This window comes from Lampetra planeri, chromosome 60 (assembly GCF_965212315.1).
Source record: "Lampetra planeri chromosome 60, kcLamPlan1.2.h2, whole genome shotgun sequence".
NCBI classification, from domain to species: domain Eukaryota; kingdom Metazoa; phylum Chordata; class Hyperoartia; order Petromyzontiformes; family Petromyzontidae; genus Lampetra; species Lampetra planeri.
The window spans coordinates 3,798,411-3,823,583 of NC_136166.1; the positions used below are offsets into that span (position 1 = coordinate 3,798,411).

Below are 25,173 nucleotides of genomic sequence, written 5' to 3' on the forward strand. Positions count from 1 at the left end.
TAACAAAGTTCACAGTGGTAATTAAAATACAAAATATATTACCCATTAAATGGTTTGTAAAGTGTTTGTCCAGGTAAATTGACAGCATGGTGGTCATGTGTCGCCATAGTTTTCTGACAGCGTGTGCTGTATCAGCGTTGTAGATTGTAACACTGCAATGTTTATGCTATTTAGAATGAGAAAACTACTGAATAAATACTGAGCAATCCTTTTCGTATTTTAAGCTTATCAAAGTACAATTAACGAGAAGAGAGATATTTCAAACACAGTTGTGGGAAATTCGTATTGTGATAACCGTCGAACTTAACATTTAAAATCGTAACTTATCACATTGGGGAAAACTGAAATTGCAGCAGCCCTAATTGTTGGTCTAGCAGTACTGCCCTAATTTGGCCAAGCAGCAGAGCTCTCGTTCCTTAGAGAGAAATTGCACGTACTGACCGGGCTCAACTCGGCCCTCATTTGTCAAGATCGGAAACTTTGCAAGATCAGCAAGTCAGCACTGCCTATGAACAAATCGCACGCAGTGCACCAAATCTTGTCAAATCAAGCAAGATAAACAGGGTTGAGCCTGAGTTGTGCTTGGATAGGTGACCACCATGCATAAGCAGGTTCCTACAGTCTGCTGGTGCTGCTGTGGGGCTGTGTGGTGAGCAACAGAGGGCATTGCAGCAACATCCATTGTTGTATTGTACGTATACTGTATGCTCCCACATCTGCATTAACGTGATATGTTCTCCACCCTAAACCAACACTGGCCAGCATGGTGGGGTGAGGTCCTATATCCGTCCACAATATCGTGGTTTGAGTAGGCCCTAGTCCAGTAGTGGATTGACAAACGAGCTGCAGGTGTGCATTTCAGTTGTACAGATATGAATCAGAACATAGCAATATGGGATTTGAACTATTGGCTCAACACTGGCTAATGGAGATAGGTGGCGCACAAGTGGCACATGAAGGCAATGTTCTCACTTGTAGAATAGTGGGCATGTCAATGGACCCCTTTTTCCAGTATCAAGATGATGGAAAAAAAGTGTCCCGTAGATATATCTGCTCGACCAGAGATATTAATGCTTTGATATTTGCATGGTTTTTGTACTGTTCACCATTTAGTGTTCTGCTTTTTTAACTGTACCTTGTGCAGGTTGCGGGTCAAGAACAATCTTAGCTTTCAATCTAGATTTGAAGTTTTCGTGACTGCAGGGATTCATATTCTTTGGGTCTTTCCGTAAAGTCACATAGATAGAATAAATAATAATTAAATAAAGTGAATAAAAATATCATGACGTTTCGATCGCAACACAAGCGGTCGTCATCAGGAAAAGGGGTTACCCTCTAAAGGCACACTGTTTATAAAGGTTTTTAGATGGGCGTAGCCAAAGTGTATCAGCAGCACCAGCAATGCCAATGCAGCAGCATCAGCATTGCCAATGCAGCAGCAATGCCAATGCAGCCAGGAAATCACTGCACCCCACTCTACACACCAAACTGCTGACGGTGGAGGTTGATTGACAACAAAAGACAAGTCAAGTCATAACCCAAAGTGGTTGATGACATCTTTCCAATGATTGCTGAGTTTATAACCATCCTCTCGGTTGAAATTGTGTCTGTGTATGTATATGTGGATGGCTTCATGAACGAATCTTTGTTGATAGCCAGTACGCTTGCAAAGTAACATCGTTTTAAAGAAATCAATCTCGTTTAAATAATTTAAATAATGATCAGCCACGGCAGAAATATTGGTCCGACCGTGTTTCAAATCTGCCTTATGTTCACGGTTCGAGACATGTCGCTTAGTTTCCCCAATGTAACTGCTGCCGCAGATACAGCTTAGTTTGTCGACGCCGGGATATTGCATGTCAGGTATCTTGTCTTTCACAGATGGGATCAGATAACGAAATTTATGTACTGTGTTAAATCGGACCTGGATCTTGTGTTTGTTCATGATTTTGAAAATCTTTTTAGTTTCCCCTGCTATGTATGGCAGGGTGATGGTTTTGATTGGATCCTCAGATGGCTCCTTCCTCACGGTTGGGATGATGGCTTTGTGGATTGTGTAGTCAGAATATCAATTCGCCTTGAGAGCTTGGTGTACGTGTTTGAGTTCACTGGTTAAGTGTTCATGGTCGGAGATACATTGAGCTCTATGGTGTAGCGTTTTGATGAGGGAATTCTTCTGGTATGGATGGTGGTGGGAATGTGGTTTTAGGTAGGCGTCAGTATGGGTTACTTTCCTGTAGACAGAATAGCTCATTCAGCCATCTGGTCTCTTTTTGATTAGGACATCCAAGAAAGGTAGCATGCCTTTCTTTTTTACCTCCATGGAGAATTTGATGGCTGGGTGTATGGAATTGATGTGGTTGAGGAATTGGTTTAAAGCCAGTCGGCCATGTGACCAGATGACAAAGGTATTATCCACGTACCTCTTCCACAAGGACGGTCGTAGAGTTGTGCCTGGATGGCGTCTGTTTCAAATTTTTCCATGAAAATATTGGCTCCAATCACAGATAAGGGAGAACCCATTGGGGTGCCTTCAGTTTGTTTGTAGAATGTTCCATTCCAGGTGAAGTATGTATTGGTGAGGCAGTGTCTCACCAGGGCCGGTACATCAGCATTCAATTCTTGTTGGACCAAATCTTCAATGATTGCAATGGTATCGGGCACAGGCCCTTTGGTAAACAAAGAAACGACATCGAAACTGACGAGTAAATCACCGGGGGACAATGAGATGTATTTAATTGATGATACCAGGTGAGCTGAATTAAGTACTGAAGAGGTAGTCTTACCAGTGAATGACTGTAAGGCTCACACGAAATTGATTTCTCTAAGACGATGGTACTTTGCAAGCCTACTGGCTATCAACAAAGATTCGTTCATGAAACCATCCATATATACAAACACAGACAGAATTTCAACCGAGAGGATGGTTATTTATAATTAGCGTTCTGTTTTTTTAACAAGGCCATAAAGGAGACTGTCTCTGGTGTAGGCCAGTTTCAACAACAATGTATACCTAATGAAAGCATGTTTGTTTTCGTGTTTTTCCATAAGCATGTGTGGTTACTGCAGACTTTATGCCTTGTGATAGGTGTCCATTTAGTGTATGAACGCCCTAGCATCTCACTATGGGAACCTCATTTGCCAGTAAAAATATGATAATTGGTTTTTTACCCTTCTATCTGGCAACAAAACTGACACCTTTTTACAAGGAGTCATGTTTGCATAGACCGCAATACCTGCAGTCATAATACAAACAAAAGACATAACTCTGATAATGTGCACTGTCCTTGAAGTTGATTGGTCCACACCCGAGACAGCTTTCCTTCGAGCCTAGTCTCACATGGGTTGGACCAGATGACGCCAAAAGGCGCACAACTCAAAGACAATGCACCATCAGAGTATGAGAGCTCGGGGCAAGCATCTACACTATGGGAACCTCATTTGCCAGTAAAAATATGATAATTGGTTTTTTACCCTTCTATCTGGCAACAAAACTGACACCTTTTTACAAGGAGTCATGTTTGCATAGACCGCAATACCTGCAGTCATAATACAAACAAAAGACATAACTCTGATAATGTGCACTGTCCTTGAAGTTGATTGGTCCACACCCGAGACAGCTTTCCTTAGAGCCTAGTCTCACATGGGTTGGACCAGATGACGCCAAAAGGCGCACAACTCAAAGACAATGCAAAAACAATTATCATATTTTTACTGGCAAATGAGGTTCCCATAGTGTAGATGCTTGCCCCGAGCTCTCATACTCTGATGGTGCATTGTCTTTGAGTTGTGCGCCTTTTGGCGTCATCTGGTCCAACCCATGTGAGACTAGGCTCGAAGGAAAGCTGTCTCGGGTGTGGACCAATCAACTTCAAGGACAGTGCACATTATCAGAGTTATGTCTTTTGTTTGTATTATGACTGCAGGTATTGCGGTCTATGCAAACATGACTCCTTGTAAAAAGGTGTCAGTTTTGTTGCCAGATAGAAGGGTAAAAAACCAATTATCACCCTAGCATCTCCTTTACCCTTTACGGAAATGGTAAAGCATATTCCTATTCATCATTGGGCATGTCAGTGCATCGATGACACAGTAGTGAGCGGACTGGGCGAATGAAAATGGCGACCTGAGTTTAATTTTTTACCGATGGCTAACATCAGTGCCAAGCAATATCTGAACTGGTCCTCGGTGTCCCCTTTACCAACCCAAAATGATCAGTGTGGTGACATTTTTTATCATTTAACCCCCATGACCTACACGGCATGGGGAGGCCTTCAGCCAGCAGTGAATTGACAAATAGTTGATCAGTATAGGTTATTGTCGGAAGTGGGCCACCAGGATAGGTTTCAGATATCACCCGTCGCTGACGTTATCCCTGGCCCGGAATCAAACTGAGGTAGCCAGGGTTCATATAACGCACACCTCTCTACACGTATTTCAGATTCTGATAGATAACTCACATCCCCATGACCGCACTCACACGTGGCCTGACAAGATATCCCTATGACTGTGACTCCCATTCCCAGGCCAGATACGGGTTTTACGGCACCTACAGCAACATGATGACGTACAGCAGCGTCGTGAACAGCAAGGAAGTTCCGGCTGGCAAACCCATCATGGCTCACACGCCCACGCTCACGGTGCTCACAAACACGTTGCCCGCCAAAACCAACAGCAGCGTGCGGCTAAATACAGACTATGGCCAGCTCAGCCTGGGCACTGCAAAGCCGAATATCACTGCCAAATCTATGAAAGCCCTCGCTCTCCAGGTATGGAATTTTTTGTCGTCAATACGCAATTCTTTTTGTGCTTTTACCTTGTTGTTTTGTCACAAGTTTATGCCGGTTGTGCTGTCGGCGTCCATCTCATGAGGGGCCGTCCATAAATGACGTCACGCACCTAGGGGGGGGGAGGTCAGACATTTGTGACGATGTGTGACGAGGGGGGGGGGGGCGGTTGAGAAATGTGACGTCACATCAAAATGCGCAACTTTAAATAAATAGAGACAACACGTTCTACTTAATTAAATATACTTTTTGATAAATGTTTTCCCCTACAACATCAGAGTGCAGCGGCACATTAAATACGCACTACAATGACAATAGTTTAAAGCGATTTTAAGCATGTTTTATATATTTGTGGGGGGGGAGGGGCAGAGCTTTGTGACGTTATATTTAAGGGGGGTCTGACTTTTTGTGACGCCGTGTGACGAGGGGGTGGGGGGGTCAAGAATCGGCCAAAATCACGTGACGTCGTTTATGAACGGCCCCTAAGACGAAGTGTCCATTCAAACCTCGTGGCACGGTGTGCCCTCCTAGCGAAAGAATAGCCCACAGAAGCAGATGCCACTTCGACACCCCTGTGATTTGGCAGAGTGGCTGGGAAAGTACGGCCCGCTATGTTGCAGACCATAAATACAGAAGGATAATGCCATGAGTGCTATATAATAGTAATGCCTGGTGGACATGGAAAGCTGCAACCGATAATCAGCTTTTGCAATGCATTGAATATTAATTGTTATAATTTAGTGCATGTGTTTGCGCTGAGCCAGACTGCAGCTTTATTATTTGCAGCATGAAGGTGGTGTTGTCCTCAGACACCGCTCTCCTTGGTTAGCGGACACAGTCTTCAACAATACGCATCATCGTCTGTCTTGCACCATGGCTACAATTTGGGTTGTCGCGTAAGCCCTACATGTGTAAGGCTTGCTGCACAAACAGGCCTTGAAATGATTCAATAAAATGTATGTGGCAATTGGTGATGTGTGCTTCGTCATTACAGATCATGGCGTTCCGCAAGAGCCCATTCATCTGGAACCAAACGACTTCTGTCAGCAGCTCTGTGATCGGCTTCCAAACACACCTCGATAACAACACGATCAGCTTGAACTCCATGAGGGTCTCCCTGATAAATTACGCAGCTCCTACCAATGAGCAGGTCCTCAACTTCATTCACGATCCCACAGACTCTTCGAAGGTGAGCTTTGTCAAGTTTCAGGTGACGTCCTTGGGGGCGATGGTGTTCCTCAAGGTCTTCCTGATTGAAAACGTCACCACCCCCGTAGAGGTGTACATCCGATATGGCGCTATCCCACACAAGGACCCTGTAAGCGATGACTTCTACTTCTGGATCGATCCGTCACTCTCTGCAAACAGCAGTATGGAAAAGATCAATGGCTCTGCGCACAGCTTCAGCATGCTAGGCAACGTCACGAAGATAGGTGAATACTACTTGACCTTCAAATACCAAGGTGAGACCATTCACTTAGCAACGTCTCAGATCCCAACTTAGACAATTCCCATGAACCGTGTTCCCCAAAACACCCTTTGCCTAAACCAAAAGGAGCTGCGTATTAAGGTGGTTAGCATACTGCACGATAGGCCCAAAAATCTGAGTTCGACTCCTGGCCATGGTTAACATCATTGGCATTATTATAATTACTACGACAGTAAAGGCTGTGGGGCGACCCAATATAATGGGCAGCGCAGGGCAGTGCAGCGAAATTTCTATTGTTGCTTTAACATCTCCGCTCCCCACCTTGACAACCTCATAAGACCAGCATGGTGAAGTATGGCCATTGTTAAGAGAATGTAGCCAACCGGTTAGTGGTCTAAAACAACAAACTGACCACACATTCAGTTATTTTAAGCTGGTGGTATGGAAAAGGCTGAGAGCTTTTGTGCATGCAGTGCTGCACACCTCTGTTTTTGTTGAATCTGTTGTGATTAGTTTTCTCGTTATTTACAGATTTGAGGCCTGCATAAAAATCAATATTAACTGATTACTCTAGAGGGCTCAATTTACTATCAACTAATCTCCCCTCACTGATTTCTCCACCATTGGCTCTGCCTCTCCTCTGTTGGCCACTCTCAAAAACTTACCAGACACCTGACACTACTCACCACCTGGCACTGTCATCAGATCCACTCACCAGACAACTCACCACTCCCAGGACACCGCCACTCACTCCCCAGTCATCCACCTGATCTACACCACTCTTCTGAAACTGAGCAGACATCACCCACCACTCATCTGATATGCACTGTCCTTGAAATTGATTGGTCCACACCCGAGATGTAAAAGCCGTCTCGGGTGTGGACCAATGAATTTTAAAGATAGTGCATGTCATTATCAGAGTTGTCTCTTTTTGTTTGCATTTTGACTGCAAGTGTTGTGGTTATTGCACACATGATCCCTTGTATAAAGGTGTCAGTTTTGTTGCCAGATAAAAGGGTAAAAACCTATTACTATTTCCAGGGCAATCGGTTGTTGAAGATGTTTTCTTTGTGTTTCAAATCAGAAAACGCCCCACCGAACACACGGATGAGCATCCACAACTTGATGTGCAAGACTTGGAGCAAAGCGTCCGACAAGTGGGTGTACGGACTGATGCAGGTGAGATGCTTTGCAGGACCTCATACATCCACCTACGCAATATCTCCTGCAAACAGTGCCTCCTCACCCCTTCTGCTGCTGAGACCCACATCCATTGCATTTTGATGACTGCACCTCTCTTCTGTGGCATCCCCACATCCCTCACCTCCTTCACCTACATCCGTGCACGTGGCCACATCACCCTAGAACTTAGATTCCTCAACTGGCTTCAAATCCAATCTCAAATCTACTTAGAATTGTCCCCGCTATTTTCAAAGGTATTCCTTGGACGTGCCCCTTTCTACCTCTCTCTGTTCAACTTGCTCTATTCTGCTCTCTGGCAACCAAACCCTTTTGTGAAATACTAAATCAACCTTCTCTCTGTGCGAGGTCAAACCTTCTCTAATTATTTTTCTGGTGCCTTGGCGTTGTGGGCCCTTGGGGCTTGCCCATTACCTTCACCGGTGTCTCCTCGCTATGCTCTCTCTCTCTCTTCTTCTGTCTGTCCATCTCTGCGTCTTTCAACTGAGACAGCTTCCATCCCGTCCATTGTTTGATGTTTGATATACACTCAGATCGCGGTGTTCCTCTTTCCTAGCACCTTCCAGTGTTCCCTCCATCACCATCCATTGCTGTTGGTCACAATTCGTCCTGGTCATATGTCCAAAATATTGCAATTCCTTGTTATTGACCTGACTCCGTAACCTTCAGTTTTTATGTCTGTTCTTTCCAGGACTTCCATGTTTATTGATTCTCTATATAGGACATATTAATAATTCTCTGGAAGGCTAACATTTTAGTGACACTGATTTACCCTTCTTTTTATACTACTGCTCATATTGTTAGGAATGTTCTTCCTCTGGATGTCCATACTGCTGAGACCTTTCCCTTGTTCAAATCCAGTCTGAAGAATTTTCAAATCTTTTCTGCCTATGGCTGACTCTGTTCAGTGTCACCATGTGGATTGAATGGTATCTCTTCCCACATCTCTGGTCTGCTTATCTGGATCATTATGCGTCCTTGCTCTAAACGCCCTCTCCTTCATAGTCTCAAAATGAACATGCTTCCTCACATGATGCAGGCGAAGGGTGGGGCTACCTGAGTGATTATAGGAGCTACCTGAGTGGTGGGTGGGGCTTACCACATCGTGGGTGGAGCTGCAAAAGTAGTGGGCGGGGCCACTTCATAAGTGTGCGGGGCTACTCGAGTCGTGGACATGTTTGATGGTATAGTTGAGGTCTGTGTCAAAAAGAGTATGGAGGAGGCCACTCAATATATGGGTGGGGCTAGTAGTTGAGTGGGAGTGGCTATTAAAAGGTGGGATGGAGCTACCAGCTCAACACAAGTCCAAGTTGAGCCTCCCAGAAATCTGAAAGCTTTAGTTCTGCTGGCTTTGTGTGCAGCCGCATCGTGACTCAACTCCAGAGAACATCATTTGCATGGCGGAACAGAACATCCATGGCTTCCCGCCCACGATACTGGAGCCTCTCTTCATCGGGGCTTCTTTCTTCGTTCCTCCAAACTCCATCGAGTTCAACACCGTGTTCACCAAGTTCGACCTAAAGTCCAACGGTGCCGTGTTTGCAACCATCGTCACTGTGACGATCGTCTACCTTATTCTGGTTGTCATCCTCTGCCGATGTGATCGCCAAGACAAGCGCGCGGTTGGTATTTTGTCTATTGCTATCAAACTCTTCTTGTTCCTGTAATTTTCCCACTGATTGAGCCGTGCTGAGACCATGCTGAGCCAACCTGGTGCAAGTTAAAGAGGTTAAGGAGGCTCGGCTCAGGTTCGCCAGTGGAAAAGGGGTATTTCATCACTCTCTCCTGTCCCGTGCTATATCCACCTTAACATCTACTCCCCATCCTGTTGATGTCTGCTCTGATGCCTCAATATGCATCACCTTGTGGGTTTCTTATCTTGTTATGACACGACCCCCTTAGCCATCTGAATTAACTTTCTGGCAGCTTGTCTGAGATTGGTACCCCACTTAGCTTCTTCCTCGTCTCTCCATTTGTAAACTTATCCAGTCTTGTAATTACTAAGATGCATCTCGCTATTCTCATTTAATATTGATTTATTACGCAACGTCTGACCGTCGTTCTGTTTTTTAAACTGGATAATCAAAAGTGATACAAAGAATAGCCCCCCATATGCTTGGTAGTCATCCTGTGTCCACGTCGCTCTGACAGCTAGGGGAGGCCTACCTTCAGCAGTAGATAGAACATGTCTGATGTTGATAAATAAGGTCTAACTGCAAAGTTCTGTATCAAGTGGGAATTTAGTCATAACTTCCGGTCTGCGATGTACTCAATCTCACTCACAGTGGAAGCTCCTGCCTTTAAAGGACAACCCAAAGGACAGCATGTACCAGTACCTGATGACCGTGAAGACCGGGATGGTTTGCGATGGTGGTACCAAGGACAACATCTTCTTTGTCATCCAATTTGAGACCAGTGACACAGGAATCCGGGAACTTGAGAATGGCTACTGCAAGGTTAGCTAGTGGCGTAGCTATCGAGTGTACAAGTTGTGCAACTATACTGGTTGGTAAGGCGTCGGCGTGCACTGGCACTTGGCTGTGGGTTTTGGCAGTGCCAGTTTTAGGCATCGGCAATGCAGGCGTTTGTCTAGGACAGTGGTAGATTGTTGGCAATGTCATGTTCTGCAGTCGGGTGGCTGATTGGTGGGTGTGTGTCATATGACCTACTCATGGGACACCGAGATGCTGGGGCCTATGTTTAAACGTGCACAAAGATGTTGGCTATGCACGTGATCTTTGATCCAGTGGTAGCGAAGGTTGGTGGATCCCATAAAGGTTGTGAAACCCTTCCCGTGGGCATCTAGAAGCCATACCCTGACGTTTCAAGAGGGGAAATACAGCAAAAATGTGGACACCACCTGTTCCCTCTGCATGGTATAGACTGCTGCCCCTTCGCACGCGTGGGTTTTCTCTGGGCGCTCCAGTTTCCTCCGACATGTAAGCATTCATGAATTGACTGATAACACTTCCATATTAAGGGAATGGCAGGGCTTGGTTGGGTTGGAGGGGTGTTGGGGATGGAATTTGGCACTGGCTAAATGCCAGTGCCGGGCTGCGTTTCCCGCTCATCTGTGGTTTTTACTCACGCCTCTGAGTTGTTCTCTCTCTCCGTGAGTGAATACTGTGCGGCGTGGTACAGATTTAACTAATTATTATTTTAATTATGTGCTCAGCATCTGTAATTAAAATAAATACAGATAGACTAAAATAGTATGTATTTATGCACCTGCTGAAAACGCGAGCGTTCACGTGCTCTCTTTGCCACACGTGCGCAGGAGTTCGCCAAGGGCAGTGTGCGCTGCTTTGTGCTGTCCACTCCACACTGCTACGGGATGCCCCTTCAGCTCAGGATCTGGTTGGACACGAGTCCGGATGACGACAGGGACAGGAGCTGGTTTCTCAACGAAGTTGTCCTGTTTGATATCCAAACCAACGAACAGTAAGGGAGGAATCCACCTTTCTGATCATTCTCCTCTGCTTGCTCCCCATTGTCTGAGGCTCTTTTCCCTCAGCTACTCGTGCTGTTGACTCCCTATTCAAATCCGAGCTAATTATTTTTTTCCCTCTCTGCCAATGACAAAGTAAATATGCCCAATGCATCAGTGCAGCATCTTCCGAATCAGTCGCTACAATGTTTGTTCTGCCTCACAGCAGGAGTTTTGCCTCACGACAGATGGGGGGGGCGTATGTACACAGGAATTTCCTGTTTTTGATGCTAATTTTGGTCACGTGACCAGGAAGTTGCGATTTAAGATTCCCGCTCAACCACGCGGGCGTCGGCCATGACACACATAATTCGGCACACATCGCGTCCCAGTGAAGCCAGCCGCAATTGTACATTGTGGGACCTTAAGAAGCATTGTTTTTTTAAATCCTTTATATTAAGTTCGCTTGCTTGCTTGCTTGCGTGCTTGCGTGCTTGCTTGCTTACGACCGTGCAAATCTTTCGGTCGTTTTTTAACCCACTTCCCGTGATCCAATCGAGCTGACATTCTGCACACAGACTCGTTGTGCGAGACAATTCATGTTCGTGAAAAAATTTTTCTAAAATTTTACACTTTTTAGGCAAATTTTTTTTATTTTACATTTATTCAAATACAACTCATTCATGGCTTTGGCTGAACGTCACAGTGTAGGAGCCCAGAGCGTAACCCCTCCACAGGCCGTGGCGGAGTAGCGCAGTTGGTAGCGCCCTCGCTTCCCATGCCCAAAGGTCACGGGATCGGTCCCCGCGTCCTCCACAGGCGAATATATTTTTAAATCTTTTATATTAAGTTTGCTTGCTTGCTTGCGTGCTTGCTTGCTTACGACCATGCAAATCTTTCGGTCGTTTTTTATCCCACTTCCCCTGATCCAATCGAGCTGACATTTTCCACACAGACTCGTTGTGCGAGACAATGAATGTTCGTGAAAAAAAATTCCCAAAATTTTACACTTTGTAGGCAAAAAAAAAATTATTTTACATATATTCAAATAGAACTCATTCATGGCTTTGGCTGAACGTCACAGTGTAAGAGCCCAGAGCGTAACCCCTCCACAGGCCGTGGCGGAGTAGCGCAGTTGGTAGCGCCCTGGCTTCCCATGCCAAAGGTCGCGGGATCGATCCCCGCGTCCTACACAGGCGAATATATTATTAAATCCTTTATATTAAGTTTGCTGCAACGCATATAAAGGATTTATAGTGAAAAACTTTGTTTTTACGGGTTATACTTATTTAAATCCTTTATATTAAGTTCGCTTGCTTGCTTAGGACCGTGCAAATCTTTCGCTCGTTTTTTAACCCACTTCCCGTGATCCAATCGAGCTGACATTTTCCACACAGACTCGTTGTGTGTGACAATTAATTTTCGTGAAAACATTTTTCCAAAATTTTACACTGTTTAGGGAATTTTTTTTAAATATTTCATTACCAATTGCTTAATGCTGGCAGACAATCATCTGACCCATAGGTGCCAGCCATCTCAAGCCAGAGGACGAGAGGACTCTAGCCGCCACGCATATAAAGGATTTAGAGTGAAAAACTTAGTTTTTACGGGTTAATTTATTACCTCGTTTAAATCAATAAATGACGTTTGGAGTCGGATGTTCACCCTGGCTCTGAGGGTTTATTGGACGTGAGGTTATCTACTCAGCTAGCGGTGCAACGCAGTGCACAGCAAGGCCGACATAATGTTGACTTAAAACTTTCGTGACTGCAGGAATTGATATTCTATGGTTCTTTCGGTGAAGTCACGTAGATAGAAAAATTAATAACAATAAAATAATTAAAATAAAGCAATCATTGGAAAGATGTTATCAACACCTTTGGGTCATGACTTGACTTGTCTTTTCTTGTCAATCAACCTCCACCATCAGCAGTTTGGTGTGTAGAGCGGGGTGCAGTGATTTCCTGGCTGCATTGATATTGCTGCTGCATTGGCATTGCTGGTGCTGCTGATACACTTTGGCTACGCCCATCTCAAAACCTTTATAAACAGTGTGCCTTTAGAGGCTAACCCCTTTTCCTGATGACGACCGCTTGTGTTGCGATCGAAACGTCGTGGTATTTTTATTCACTTTATTGTAATTATTATTTGTTCTATATACGTGACATTACCAAAAGAACCAAATAATATGAATTCCTGCAGTCACGAAAGTTTTAAGTAAAAATTTAACTGAACACTAAATAAACAGTACAAAGACCATGCAAATATCAAAGCATTAATATCTCTGCTTGAGTAGTTATATCTACGGGACACTTTTTATCATCATCTTTTACTGGAAAAAGGGGCCCATTGACAATCACAGTTTGTGGGTAATAATAGCCATTTTCTATACTTTTTAGGTATAATCAATTAAAAAATAACACGTATTACCAAGGAATAAAAATTGTGTTACATACTCTTTGGTTCTTTCGGTAAGTTACGTAGGTAGAAATAAAACCAAATAAATCACGTTTCGATAGCAACACAAGCCATCGTCTTCATGTGAAAATCGCGACAGCCGCGATGTCGGCTGCGAGCAGCAAGATGTCTGCTGCCTTATGAAGAGAAGCTGTGACCAGCGAGAGTTTATTAAGTTTTTGAGAACAAAGGTAGCCGAAGTAGTGTTAATGGGGTATTATAGTGTAAAGGTAATAAATAGCGTAGCATGTTAAAGGAAATTAAATTTAGATTAGCATGTTGGATTATAGTGCAAAGTTAATGAGCTTCCGTAGCGCATAAGAGCTCAAGATTAGCATGTAGGATTAGCTTATGTATTTTGATGAGAGAAGCATGTAAAAGTTAATGAAAAAATAGCCAAGAATAGCATGCTAAAGTTGATGAGAAAAGCATATCAAAGTCAACGAGCGAAGTTAGGCAGCAGACATTTTGCTGCTCGCAGCAGACATCGCGGCTGTCGCGATTTTCACCTGAAGACGATGGCTTGTGTTGCTATTGAAACGTCGTGATTTATTTTGTTTTATTTCTACCTACGTGACTTACCGAAATAACCAAAGAGTATGGATTCCTGCAGTCACGAAAGCTTCAAATCAAGATTGTGTTACATAGTTGTATCAATCAACCCGGCCACTTTATGTTGAACTCTACCGAGCATGGCGAGGAAAGAACAGGGCTCGGTGGCCACTGCTGCTCTGAATCTCGGTAACATTCGATGCTGCCCACCGCCACCAGGTTCTACTTCGTGTGCAACAATTGGCTGGCGGTGGACCAGGGTGATGGACGCGTGTGCAGGGATATCACGATGAGCGACCACCAGACCGTGTTCGACTCCAACAGGCTGTTCTCCTCCACTATGAAGAGCAACTACGCTGAAGGCCACTTGTGGTGAGCGAGACGTGCTCCACGTCATATACCGCGCCACATCGCGAAGCTGCCAGACACCGGCGCTCAACTCCAATCAGACTAGTTCATGGCCATAAACAAAGACATTCACTGCATCGCGCGCTTACAGATGCGCTTCTGCGGCCGTCTAGAACGCTCTTCTAATATTAGTAAGGCACTGGCGTTGCTTATACCAGAACTATGCTCATTTAAAGTGTGATTACATCCAGCGTCTACTGTAACAACAACGTGTACAAGTTCACGTGCACAGCTTCTCTGTAAATTCAGTGCCAGTTGAGGGCCTCCCAGTGCCGTGGGAGTTGTGTGGGGTTAATTGACCATACTTCACGCTGGCCTTTGTGGGTTGAAGGTGGGGAGAGCGTAGATGTGAGAGAAAAAGTGGATTTTGCTGCACTGCCCTCTGCTGCCCATGATATCGCATCACCCTACAGCAGTATAAATACAGGACTGTAGTAAAACGTATTTGAGGGTCTTGCGTTAGGAAGTATGGCCAACACCATGCATGAGCAAAATGTGGGAGTAACGCGGAGAGCTCACAGAAAGCCAAGTGCATATGAGGAGGTGACACTCGCCACTTCCAACTCCCACCAAAATACTATGTAAGCTCAACCCCACTTAGCTGAGATCGGGTTAAATTGGTTGCAAATGTGATCCAAATACGACCAGCTGCCTTGACGTGGGGAAAAAGCCTGAGGGCCTTGCAGAGGTGAGGAGCTGTGTAATAGAGTTCACGACTCTTGGACGCCGGAGTTGGAGGCACACGGGTTTTATTCACACAGCACGGTTCTGGCATACAACACTAGAGGGGGTGTCGGCCCCCTCACCCGGCTAGCTGGGGATACACGCGCTAGCTACTTCCTAGCCTGCCTCCTAGTCCTCCTCTAACGGGCTAGGGGAGGCTATCTGGCCCGACACTGGTAAGTCGGGCCCGGTACCCTGAGTCCCAGACCAGCGCTGACAAGAGCACCGGCTCTGGATCTCGGGACCACGCCGCTGGCTCGGTCCTGTTCGGCCCTGATAAGGACGGCGAACCAGGGGAGTCCAGGGCTCTAGCTAAGACATCTTCAGTCTTCACTGGTTAGCTTAACAAGAACCCCGAGCCCTCCGATACATCCCCTTTTATACCCAGCCCCCCGCTGAGGGGTGGGGCCCCCCCGGGTGCCTGGCGCGGACGTCGTAGAGAGCACCTCCCCGTGCACTCACGTAGCCCCGCCCACTGTGTTTGTTTGCCATAAGCTGCCATGCATAACGGGCTCTCTCTCTAACACCCCTACATCACCCCCCCCCCCCCCCGCATAGCTTGCAGCCGTCCCGGCTGCCAACATACAAAAAAGAATGACAATAAAAGCGCATTTACCCCCTGACCGCGCGTGTGCCTCACTATTTTTCAACAATAACAAGAATACAACAAGAACGCAACAGCGAGAAGAGAAAACAACCCGACGCACCCGCCCCCCCCCCCCCCCCCCCCGGATAAATACGAATTCCGTAAAAACAGCCTATATACAATTTGCAGGGAACCCACCACACACACAACACATGGCGAACCCAACATATGTACATGCAATGAGCAGGGAACACACCACCTACACAACACACAATGAACACAACCTATGTACACATCTTCCGGGCTCACAACAGTCTGTGCATTTTAGCGCGCGTCCTTGCAGCGGGCCCCTCACATGGGGTAACCCCGGGTGGCGGACCGTCAGGTGGCAACTGTCCGTCTCGGAGTGGGCCCTCATCCGACGCTGCGTGACCCTTGGCATCCCCAGGAGGGGTGATCGGGCGTGAGCCCGTCACTCCTGATGCACCTGGAGGTGGCACAGCCGGCAAGGCATTAGGTGAGAGCGACGGAGACGGACCCAGTGAGTCGGTCGACCCCCCACATGTTTGGCCACGCGTGTGTGAAGTGGGGATGTGTACCGCAACGAAGGGTTTTAATCTAGAGGGGTGCACGAACCACCGCCGCTTCCCCCATTTGATGCGCACGCACTGCGGTCGCAAAACCTTGACCACCTCCACAGGGCCCCGCCACGGCCGCACCAGCTTAGAGGAGGTTGCAAGTGGCACCTGGGGACAGTGCAGCCATGCCTTGTCCCCCGGCTTCCACTGCAGCATGTGCGCCCGACCCAGTCTGAGCCGCTCATTCGCTTTCTGACGGAGGTCAGAGTTTTGCATGGCAGCATCCCGTGCCTCTGTTAATTTGGCCAGATTAAATTTTACATGGTCAGCCAATTTAGTTTTACCCTGCGGCGCGGGGATCTGCAGCTGGGCACGAACAGGCGGGTCAGGTTCGCAGCCGTACATGAGGTAGAAGGGGGAAAATCCCGTAGCTGTATGGGGGGCCATCCGGTATGCCGCCAAGACCCCTTGAATTTGCAGGTCCCAATCGGTCTGTGAGTCCGAAACCTGCTGTGACAACATTAACGTGATGGTTCGATGCAGACGCTCGACCATCCCGTCAGTTTGCGGGTGATACGGAGAGGTTCGAATTTTTTTCGTGCCCAGGAGCTCACAGACTTGTTGGAGTAGTTTGCCGGAAAAATGTTTGCCCTGGTCGGTCAGCAGCCGCTCCGGAGCACCTTTGTCCAGGACGTATCCCTGAACAAAGGCCTCCACGATGGCTGCTGCCGACTGGTTGGCAAGGGGCCAGGCCATAGGCCAGCGCGTAAAATACTCCACACCAGTCAACAAATATCTATTGCCCCTGGGGGTGGCGGGGAATGGGCCCAAAATATCCAGCGCGACAAGCTCATTTATTCTGGACACTTTGATTGATTGCAAGGGTGGGTTAGACTCCCGTGCTGGCGGTTTTCGTTGCGCGCACCGAGGGCATGACCCCAATAAATCCCCGACATCCCTCGTCATGCCTGGCCAAAAAAAATCAAGTTGGAGCAAGGCGAGGGTCTTTTGGGTCCCCAGGTGTAGGAGGCGCTCGTGAGCGGCCCACACCACCTTGCCCCGCAACCCAGAAGGGACCACCAGCCGGTGTCGATGGGATTTCCCGTCCCAATGCATCAGCAGACCTGGCACCATTTCCCATGCGTCGGCATCACCCCTCCCCCGCCCAGCACCGCCGGCGCGACGACGCCACCCGAGGAGGGAGGTATCCTCCATCTGGAGGCGCCCCCATTCAGTGACGGGCAACCCCAACAGGGAATCTTTTCCCTGCTGTGCGATCGAATTAGTAATCAATGTTTCGTCGTCGGTGGCGGCCGCCAAGACCGGAACCGATATGTCCCCCGGAGGCCTGCAACGTCCAGACCCCAGGAGGCATGCACATTCGGAGGTGGTTGGCATGCGCGACAGAGCGTCCGCATTGGTGTGGCGAACGCCCTTACGGTAGGTGGTTTCAAAATCGAAGTCCTGGAGAATCTCCAACCATCGAGACAATTGTCCCGATGGTTGTTGAACTCGCAGGGCGTACTGTAGTGCCGCATGATCTGTGCGGACGATGAAATGCCGACCGTACAGATATGGGCGATACTGTTGGATGAAATAGACAATTGCCAACAGTTCCCGACGGGTGACACAATATCTCTGCTCCGCAGGAGACAACACCCGACTACCGTACGCGACCACCCGTTCCACGCCGTCAACCACCTGGGAAAGCACGCCCCCAATACCCGTGTTGCTCGCATCGGTGTCAAGCAAAAAGGGCTTAGAAAAATTGGGGTAAGCCAAGGGAGGAGCTGTCACCAGAGCGTCCCGAAGGGAGCGGAAAGCAGCCTCCTCCTCCTGTCCCCAGTGGAACCGAACCCCTTTTGACGTTAAAGCGTGTAGGGGTTTCGCAATCGTCGCAAAATCCGCGACAAATCGTCGGTAATAGGACGCGAAGCCAATGAAACTCCTGACCTCCCCCACCGAGGTGGGAGTCGGCCAGGAGCTGACGCACTGCGTTTTGGCGGGATCGGTAGCAATACCTGAGCGTCCCACGATGTGTCCCAAATAACGCACCGATTCGCGTAATAGATGACATTTTTGGGGTTTGAATTTCAAATTAGCAGCCCGCATCTTTTGGAAAACCGCCCGCAACCTCTGGAGATGTTCGTCAAATGTTTTACTAAAGATGATAACGTCGTCCAAATAAATCAAGCACGAGTCCCATTGCAATCCAGCCAAAACTAATTCCATCAAATGCTGGAAAGTTGCCGGCGCTGAGTGGAGTCCCATCGGAAACCGGTTGAATTGGAACAGGCCGTGCGGTGTGCGGAAAGCAGTTTTAGGCTTTGAATCATCGTCCAGAGGAAGCTGCCAGAATCCCGAAAGTAAATCCAATGTGGAGAAGAATCGCGCTCCCGCCAAGGCGTCAAGCGATTCGTCCATCCGTGGGAACGGGTATGCGTCGGCCACCGAAATTTTGTTAAGGCGCCGAAAATCAACGCAAAACCGCAACGAGCCGTCCTGTTTCTTAACTAGGACGATCGGCGCTCCCCAAGGGCTGGTGGAAGGAGAAATGATGTCGGCGGCTAACATGTCATCAACAGCCGATTTGACATGGTCCTTTTCGGCGGGACTTAACCGAAAAGGATTCTGGCATATTGGCGCGCTGTCACCCGTATCAATATGGTGACGCAGCAGATGAGTGCAGCCCAAATCGTATTTGTCCCGACTAAAAACGTCGGAAAATTCCCGCAGTAGTGTTTTAAGCTGTTGACGCTCTGAATTTGACAGGTCCGTCGATCCCGCACAAAGCGCCTCGAGCCACCCTTCATCGCTGTCCGAATGTGGTCGCGGCGCAGGAACAGCGCTCACGTGATTCGCGACGGGTTCCTCGCAGGGCACCGGCGTTGCGTGAGCAAGCACGGTCCCCTGTGGGACCACCACCGTCTGCGAGCCCACATTGAGGACCGCGATGAAGGGGTCTCCGTCCCCTCTCACTATGGTCTGGGCCGGAAGTAAATGAGGTCCACTAACCCCGGCCCTAGACGGCCCCAGCAGAACCCCCTGGGCCCCAATGCCCTTAGCGAAAGGCCGCCAAAGTTTCAAAGGAATCAACATTTGTGCCCCCGGAGGAACGCGCACCGTTCTATCTACGAACGCCGGCACCGTCGCGAACGCCATCCGACTCGTAACGGGGGATGGTAGAAACGCCATGCGTCGGCCCGACGGGAGCTCAATGCATCCCTGGTCGATTAAAATCCTAATCGGCATTTTGGCCAGGAAGTCCGTCCCCAGCAGGCACGGAACCGCCAGCGAGGAGGAAACAAAAATCGGCCCAGACAATTTAATATCCCCGATACAAATTTGGGCTCGAATTTGTCCAATGATGCCAAGTGAGCCCCCATTAGCAGCATAAAATGGCACGTTAACGGGCATCAAAGGACGGCTCTGGACAGGGAGAATATTGTATATCAATTCCGAAATAATGGTCGCCGATGCTCCCGTATCGACCAGGATGCGCACCTCAACCCCGTCGATGTGCCCCACAACGGCAGACGACCCCGACGATGCGGCTACAACACGATGGGCCAACACGGACCACTGGCTGGGTTCGATATGAGTACCCAGAGTGGTGCGTGTTGGTGCGGTGGTGCGCGATATCAACCCCCCCTTCGCCGCGGTGTTTGAGTGTGTGACGGGCGTGTGCGTGGGCCAAACATGAGGGGTGCCGCGACACGCCGGGTTATGATGACGGAGCTTGGGAAGAGGGCCGGCGTCCCGTCGAGGTGTCGTCCCCCGCTGCCGAGGAGAGCGGCACCCCGAGGCGACATGGCCCCGGATGCCGCAGTTGTAACAGCGCGGGAGCGCTGGCGAAGACGATGGATGGTCGAGATGGCTCGAACCGCCCCGGTCCGCCCGTACTCCCGCTCCCTGCTGCCGTTGATGGTCGATGGCGCAAATCTCTTCCGCCGGGAGGGTGGCTGCAGCCACGGCACACCCGCTCGCCGCCTTGCTGGCCTTCCGTCATTGCGCGAGCAGGTTTGCGTGGAGGAGTCGTGCCGCTTGGAGGGAGCACATCTCCGCGTCGTCTTGTGCGACGATGACGATCTCCAAGTCATCTGCCAGCAGGAGTATCTTTTCCGTGACCATGGCGTCGACACCTTCGATGTCCATCCGTGGAAAGGCCGCCTTCGCCAGTGCCAGGAGGCTTGTGCGGTACGCCAGGGGTGACTCCTTTGCCCCCCGCTGGCGATCGTAAAAGAGTTGCCGACAGTCCGACGGTGGACCGTAGACCGCAGACAGCAGCTGCATCGCCGTCTGCAGCGTGGAGCGCCTCTCCTTCGGTGCCGATGTTAGAGTGGCAAGGGCGTCGCTGTCGAGGAGTGCCGGCAGTGCGCGGAGAGCCTCGGCGTCCGTCCACTCCGCCATTTCCTGGTGAGCGAGGAAGCGCCGCTGGAAGCCGCCCCAGTCGCCTTCCTCGCCCACAAATTCTTTGAGTGGAGGTAGCCGCTGATGTAACGCGGTGGCTGCCGCGGAAGGTCGCACTCCCCCGTCTCCCCCACCCAGCTGTGCCGCGACTCCGTCTCCCCCACCCGGCTGTGCCGCGGCTCGAACAACCGATGGCATCGCCGGTCGCACCCGTGGTGACGTGCCGTCCATTGGTGATGACGCGGCAGGTACTGTATGCCCGCCGTTGGACTCGATGCTCAACCCGGCCACGCCCTCAACAGCAGCTGCGGCGATGGCGGGATTTTCAAAGTGGTGCTCCGTCGAAATGGCGGGAAGGCGCTGTGGTCGCCGGCTGCCGTCGCCCTGTGGCGGTCCAGCAGCCCCCAGCTGTGTGATCTGGTCCAGCATGGCGGCAGCGGCGTACAGCAGCTCCGCCAGCTTAGCGTGCGCCTGCCTAAGCCCCTCTGTCGACGGCTCTCCATTCTCCTGTTGCTGCGGTGTGGACGCATCCGACCCCGACTGCTCCGTGTTTTCTTCAGCCGTCCCGGGCTCCCCGACTGCAACGGTGTCCTCCCCCTCCGGTACCCTGACTCGAGCTGTCCGGCGCGTGTCCATGTTCGTAGATCTTTACTTCTGACACCAGATGTAATAGAGTTCACGACTCTTGGACGCCGGAGTTGGAGGCACACGGGTTTATTCACACAGCACAGTTGTGGCATACAACACTAGAGGGGGTGTCGGCCCCCTCACCCAGCTAGCTGGGGATACACGCGCTAGCTACTTCCTAGCCTGCCTCCTAGTCCTCCTCTAACGGGCTAGGGGAGGCTATCTGGCCCGACACTGGTAAGTCGGGCCCGGTACCCTGAGTCCCAGACCAGCGCTGACAAGAGCACCGGCTCTGGATCTCGGGACCACGCCGCTGGCTCGGTCCTGTTCGGCCCTGATAAGGACGGCGAACCAGGGGAGTCCAGGGCTCTAGCTAAGACGTCTTCAGTCTTCACTGGTTAGCTTAACAAGAACCCCGAGCCCTCCGATACATCCCCTTTTATATCCAGCCCCCTGCTGAGGGGTGGGGCCCCCCCGGGTGCCTGGCGCGGACGTCGTAGAGAGCACCTCCCCGTGCACTCACGTAGCCCCGCCCACTGTGTTTGTTTGCCATAAGCTGCCATGCATAACGGGCTCTCTCTCTAACACCTCTACAGCTGTATGGGATAGGAGTACCCATACCACATGCCACGGTGGGCACCGTGGTTGCGAGATGTTAACTACCTCGCTTGGTATATAGGAGGTCGTGGGTTCGATCTCAACCCTGACGCCTGTATATTTGGAGTTTGCATGTTCTCCCTGTGGTGGCGTGGATTTTTCTCCAGTTCCTCCGGTTTTTCCCTCCATTTAAAAAAAAATGCGTTTAGAGTATTTGGCTGCTGCTTTACATTTACACATGACAAGCCACTTCATTGAGCTATCATTTGTGGCCAGGTTGCTTCGGAAAAAGAGCTATATACGTAGCTCAGTGTGCCTTACCTGGTAAAACAAAAAAAATCTGAAAAATATTTTTAGTAGTTTTAAATACCAGTCAGGTACTGTACTCACCCATCTGGGTGCATACCCTGGCTCAGCAGGAGAAGGCGGTGCAGCAAAGTTCGGAAAATTATAGTTTGTCTCCACTGACTGCGATTGTGTTGCCCCCTCGCACGCGTGGGTTTTACTCGGGTGTTCTGGTTTCCTCACACATCTATAAACACCCATTATTATTAATTGGCTCCAAAACATTAATATAGAGAGGACTGTGGACCTTGGGCAATTGTTGAAACTGCTGGCTCACCACCGTGTTTGCTTCCAGCTCGTCTAAAGTTCTTCAGCGATTGTGCGATGCAATTGCACAAACAACACTATATTCAAAACTACAACATTATTAACCCCAACCGTAACAATGACAAGGATAATTTGGCTACTGACTCGACCTTGCTGTTTAATACAATGTGTGTATATTCGGCACAACTCTTCACCCGCAGGAGCTCCATTTTCTTCCGTCCGTCCAAGAGCAACTTCTCGCGAGTGGAGCGGCTGTCAAGCTGCGTATCGCTGCTTTTCCTCATGATGCTCGTCAATGCCATGTGGTTCGAGACGGACAAGGGCCAGGCCAGCACGCCGCACATCGGGCCCTTCACGTACGGCGAGCTCTTCGTCATGATCGCGAGCGCTCTCATGGAGGTCCCGATCAGCATCCTTATTGTCCAGATCTTCCGCCGCACGGGCAACAAGCCCTGGAAGAAGACGGGCAGAGGAGGAGGGGGCTGCACATCGCAGCAGTTCCCGCATTGGACCTTGTACATTGCCTGGACGCTGGTGGTTCTGGTAATCGGGACGAGCGGTTTCTTCACCATCCTCTACAGCATGGAGTGGGGCCCCGAGAAGGCCAACCGCTGGCTCGTGCGCTTCCTCACCTCCTTCTGCATATCCGTCATCCTCATTCAGCCCATTAAGGTTGGGAAAGTAAAATTATTTATAAAATGTTGGTTAGATTTTTTAATTTATTTTTTCAAATAGATAACTTCTCGAATCATTAATAAACCCTTTGGAAAGTCTCGATTGCAAGAGACACCCCAGTTTAAATAAGTGTAGTGTTGAATATGGAGGCACACACTTGACTTGGAGGCAACACGTTTATTACACAGCCGAACGGGGCTAACTACTTTAACGTACACTCTAGACCCCAACAGGGTAACGACACTACTTTAACCAGGTAACTACATAACCGGGTCAGTCAGTAACGGCCTGACTGACCCACATTGCCGAGCGGAGACCGAAGATTGGAGAGACGTGGCGCCGAGGGTTGATTCCAGAAAACAGCCAAGAACTCTCTTGGGACTACACCTTTATGCTCCTGAGCGTGGCCTTGCACCGCCTCTGGCCAGGATCTCGAGCGAGCATCACGTGTCCCTCAAACCCCCCTCTGGCCCCTCTCCCTACCCTGTCCCGGTCACGTGCCCTCTCGGGTTCACCCAGACTAGCATGTCCTGACTTGCCCTCTCTCAGCCGTCACCAGGACTATGCCCCCTTGAGCCCGTTCACATGCCAGACTCACTCTGGTCCCAGGGAGAGGTTCCAGACGCACAGTAGCACTCTGCCTGGCGCTAACACCATAGTTACACCCTTAACGTTACTACATAAGTACAATTTTTTTTTTTTACGAAAATATAGTGTAAACGAAAACACGAATTAAACAGTTTGCATCAATTAAGTTTACATGTAAACAGAGGCGCCCGGGTGGCACAGATCATAGCAGGCCACTCAGATGAGAAACCAGTCCATAGTTTACTTATCTTGAAAAATTGCTACTGAAAGTATGCACTCCGCAAAGCCCGTGTGGAGGATGGGTTCTATAAGAAATACTTTTATGGTTTTTGCATCGAAGATGGACCATTTAATTGAATATCAATTGTCTGCTCATTTATTGTTCAAAACTTTTCACGAGAGACATGTTTTAGTTGATGACGATGATGGTGACAATGAGGAATAACCCATAGAGGTGACAATACCTCTTTGGGAAGAGCCACAAAGCCCAACTTCCCCCCCCCCCCACACTGTCATACTAATGCCCAGTAGCAGGCCAGTGCTGCATATGCCTTGTACCACAGAAAGATAGCTGCCCACGGGGATCCCCAATGCTAGACGGCAGCAGGGAACTAGAATGATTGAGATGTGAGGCAAGGTGCTATGAGTTACTGAGGCATTTAAGTGCGATATTCATGCAAACCCTAATACATTTCTGATGACGATAATGATGATGTCAATGGCTTATGTTAAGTCATTGTGTGTGTTTGTACATATATTTGTATTAATACATTCCATGGATGGACCTTAGCATGGGACTTATGGGGGTTGAGAAATTATGGATACAGCTTTTCTTTGTGCTGCCATCAGAATGACCAACAAATCAATAATGCACACGGATTGGTGAATACAGTACTAGGCCCCCATTGGTTTTATATCTCAAAGTGTATGTATTTTCTGGTTGCTTGAATGCTTGTGTGTACATACTATAAAACACTTGTTTGAATGCAGGTGATCGGGCTGTCGATGTTGGGTGCCATTGTGGCAAAAAAAAAGCAGCAATACGAGGACCAGGACACCCTGGTCTACCTGGAGGACAGAAATTTACCTCGCCCGGTCACAAAGCACGAGAGCAGTATGGGTTTCCCACCACACACACGCACACACAAACACCTCCGGGTTTCCCACCACACACAAGGACACACCTGACAGCGCTGTGCTAATTATGAGACTGGGGTTTGGCGCACTACCCTGATAACATGATTACATCACTGCAATTACTAGAGCAACAAAGCACTGCATAGATTGTCATGGTGGTGCTGTGCAGCTCTTAGGCGTGTTTTTGGATCGTACTGCGTGCCGTTTGGCATGAAATCCGACATTTCGCTTCATGTGCCATGAGCTTGTTCAGGATCTAAAGGGCTCTTCAGAGTGCCCTCTATTGGTGGCCCTTCTGCCAGCGGTGGTGCAGGCAAGCATCTGCAAGGACTGCAACTTTATTGTTTTGCAACACAATTAATAATACATATAAATAAGTA

The 25,173-nt window shown here is 49.0% G+C and overlaps 1 protein-coding gene and 1 non-coding gene across 2 annotated transcripts in view; both read left to right on the forward strand.

The window, feature by feature from the left end:
• Positions 1-25,173, forward strand: part of LOC144736258 (polycystin family receptor for egg jelly-like) — a 130,655-nt gene that overhangs the window by 80,965 nt on the left and 24,517 nt on the right. The window contains exons 18-26 of the mRNA XM_078618880.1: positions 4,527-4,769; positions 5,782-6,250; positions 7,301-7,395; positions 8,778-9,038; positions 9,702-9,872; positions 10,694-10,857; positions 14,072-14,224; positions 22,594-23,065; positions 24,647-24,770. Of these exons, the coding sequence (XP_078475006.1) occupies positions 4,527-4,769; positions 5,782-6,250; positions 7,301-7,395; positions 8,778-9,038; positions 9,702-9,872; positions 10,694-10,857; positions 14,072-14,224; positions 22,594-23,065; positions 24,647-24,770 (2,152 nt within the window). The remainder of the gene's footprint in view (positions 1-4,526; positions 4,770-5,781; positions 6,251-7,300; positions 7,396-8,777; positions 9,039-9,701; positions 9,873-10,693; positions 10,858-14,071; positions 14,225-22,593; positions 23,066-24,646; positions 24,771-25,173) is intronic.
• On the forward strand, positions 11,962-12,036 carry TRNAG-CCC (transfer RNA glycine (anticodon CCC)). Its single transcript has one exon. It is a non-coding gene; the product is annotated as a tRNA-Gly (tRNA).